General features: G+C 37.2%; 1 protein-coding gene across 14 annotated transcripts in view; it reads left to right on the top strand.

The window, feature by feature from the left end:
- The first annotated feature begins 638 nt into the window (after window positions 1-638).
- LOC117171546 (UV radiation resistance-associated gene protein) overlaps window positions 639-1,590 on the top strand; it is a 149,875-nt gene continuing 148,923 nt past the window's right edge. For all 14 annotated transcript variants that reach the window (XR_004466898.1, XR_004466897.1, XR_004466900.1 and 11 more), the window contains exon 1: window positions 639-1,398. Coding sequence is in view for 10 of the 14 variants with exons in the window: in XM_033358954.1 (XP_033214845.1) it covers window positions 1,294-1,398 (105 nt within the window). In the remaining 4 variants the exon portion in view is untranslated. The remainder of the gene's footprint in view (window positions 1,399-1,590) is intronic.

Genomic DNA, 1,590 nt, shown 5'->3' with positions numbered 1-1,590 from the left:
TGCGGAGAATTTCTCAGAGCTTCTCAGAGCCTTGAGAATCTTTAGCCTATTTATCATATTACAAATTTAAAAGGTACTTACCTATACGTTTCCTTCTCAAAAACTGTTCACACATTTTTCAAAAAAGTACCGAAAATACTGTTTATATATTTACTTTGTGTATCTTTCGTATGATGATCAACAAAAGAACACAACTTCTAACTTACGTCGATTTGACAAACTTTCTCACTCGCACACTTTTTCATGCATAGGAAGAGGACACCTGCGCACTCAAATCTAAGATCTTCCTGCGTGGACATAGGAAACATGGGACTAGGCATGCCATCCTAACTTCGGTGAGCGTGGTTGAATCCACGGAAGGGGTGGGGGGTATTCCATGAGTGGGAAGAGCCGCCATCCTACGATGTCACATTTGATTATGCGCACGAGCATTTTTGCCAACAAACTGTGCATGAACATATAAACATGTGGGCGCTGCCATGTTTGTCGCGAGACATCAAAAGGTGGCGGACCTCCCCCTCATTGCATCACCCTCCGCAATGGCATGCCTAGTCCCTTGTTTCCTATGTCCATGTCTTCCTGTAATGTGTGTATCACTTACGGTAATGTTTCTATTGCCAGTTTCAGATGGATTCCCACAGGCAGTTGGGTCTCCTTATTATTCCTTCGTGAGGTACCCTAACTTTATTTATGACCAACGAAGAACCACTAAATGATAAAAAAAAAGAATTTTTGGTAAATGTCAAAAAGTGGAGTGCAACGTGAAGTTAGCACTCCAACTTCAAAAACTGCAGTTTTTACCACCAAACATAAAAAACCACCACCTTATAAACACCACAAAAATGTACAATTTGCAAATTTTGGAGTGTCAACTTCACCGGCGTGTCCACTAATATACGTCGATTAAGTCGGCGTATCATGCCCTATTGTGGAGAGGCCTTTAAAAAATTCCAAACTAATTAACCCATGTGAACCGCGAACTGTCATAATGTCATTAGTGGGATTTTTAGTGTTGGCGGTGTTGTTGAAAAGAAATGTAGTCAGCAGTAAAATTTGAAATTCTGAAATAACGAAATCCTATCAGTTCTTAATCTTAAAAGGATTGAAAGGGTATAACGTGAATGAAAGTCGTAATCTTGCGAGCACAATCGAGCAATGTATTGAACATAAGCATAACGTATAAGCGAGGTCGAATAAACAAGTTTCTTGTTACAGTTTGGTCTAGTTCTTGTTAATTTCATATTCTGTTTTATATCATTAATTTTTGATCAGTATGTACTATGACTCTAAATAATGGAGATGACAGAAATTCGAAACCTCGTTAGAGATTTGGATCTAACCCTTCAACCTCGGACTGCTCCACGTTACAAAGTGTGGCTCCAACTTGCAACACAACAGGTGAATATATTTTGTTGAATTTTTATAAAATTGAAAATTCTAATTTATTAAAAATCGACATAACCTTAAATAATTCGAATAAATGTATAGGTTAGCTGAGTTTTTAATCTTTTCACAATAGTTCATTTTTAAGGATTCTACGGTTTCTATTAAAGTTGTTTGCCTTATGAATTAAATTAATCTTAAATTGGT

This window comes from Belonocnema kinseyi, chromosome 4, assembly GCF_010883055.1.
Source record: "Belonocnema kinseyi isolate 2016_QV_RU_SX_M_011 chromosome 4, B_treatae_v1, whole genome shotgun sequence".
Classification (NCBI taxonomy): domain Eukaryota; kingdom Metazoa; phylum Arthropoda; class Insecta; order Hymenoptera; family Cynipidae; genus Belonocnema; species Belonocnema kinseyi.
The sequence above is the reverse complement of the archived record's forward strand: the minus strand, read 5'-3'. Positions and strand labels throughout refer to the sequence as shown.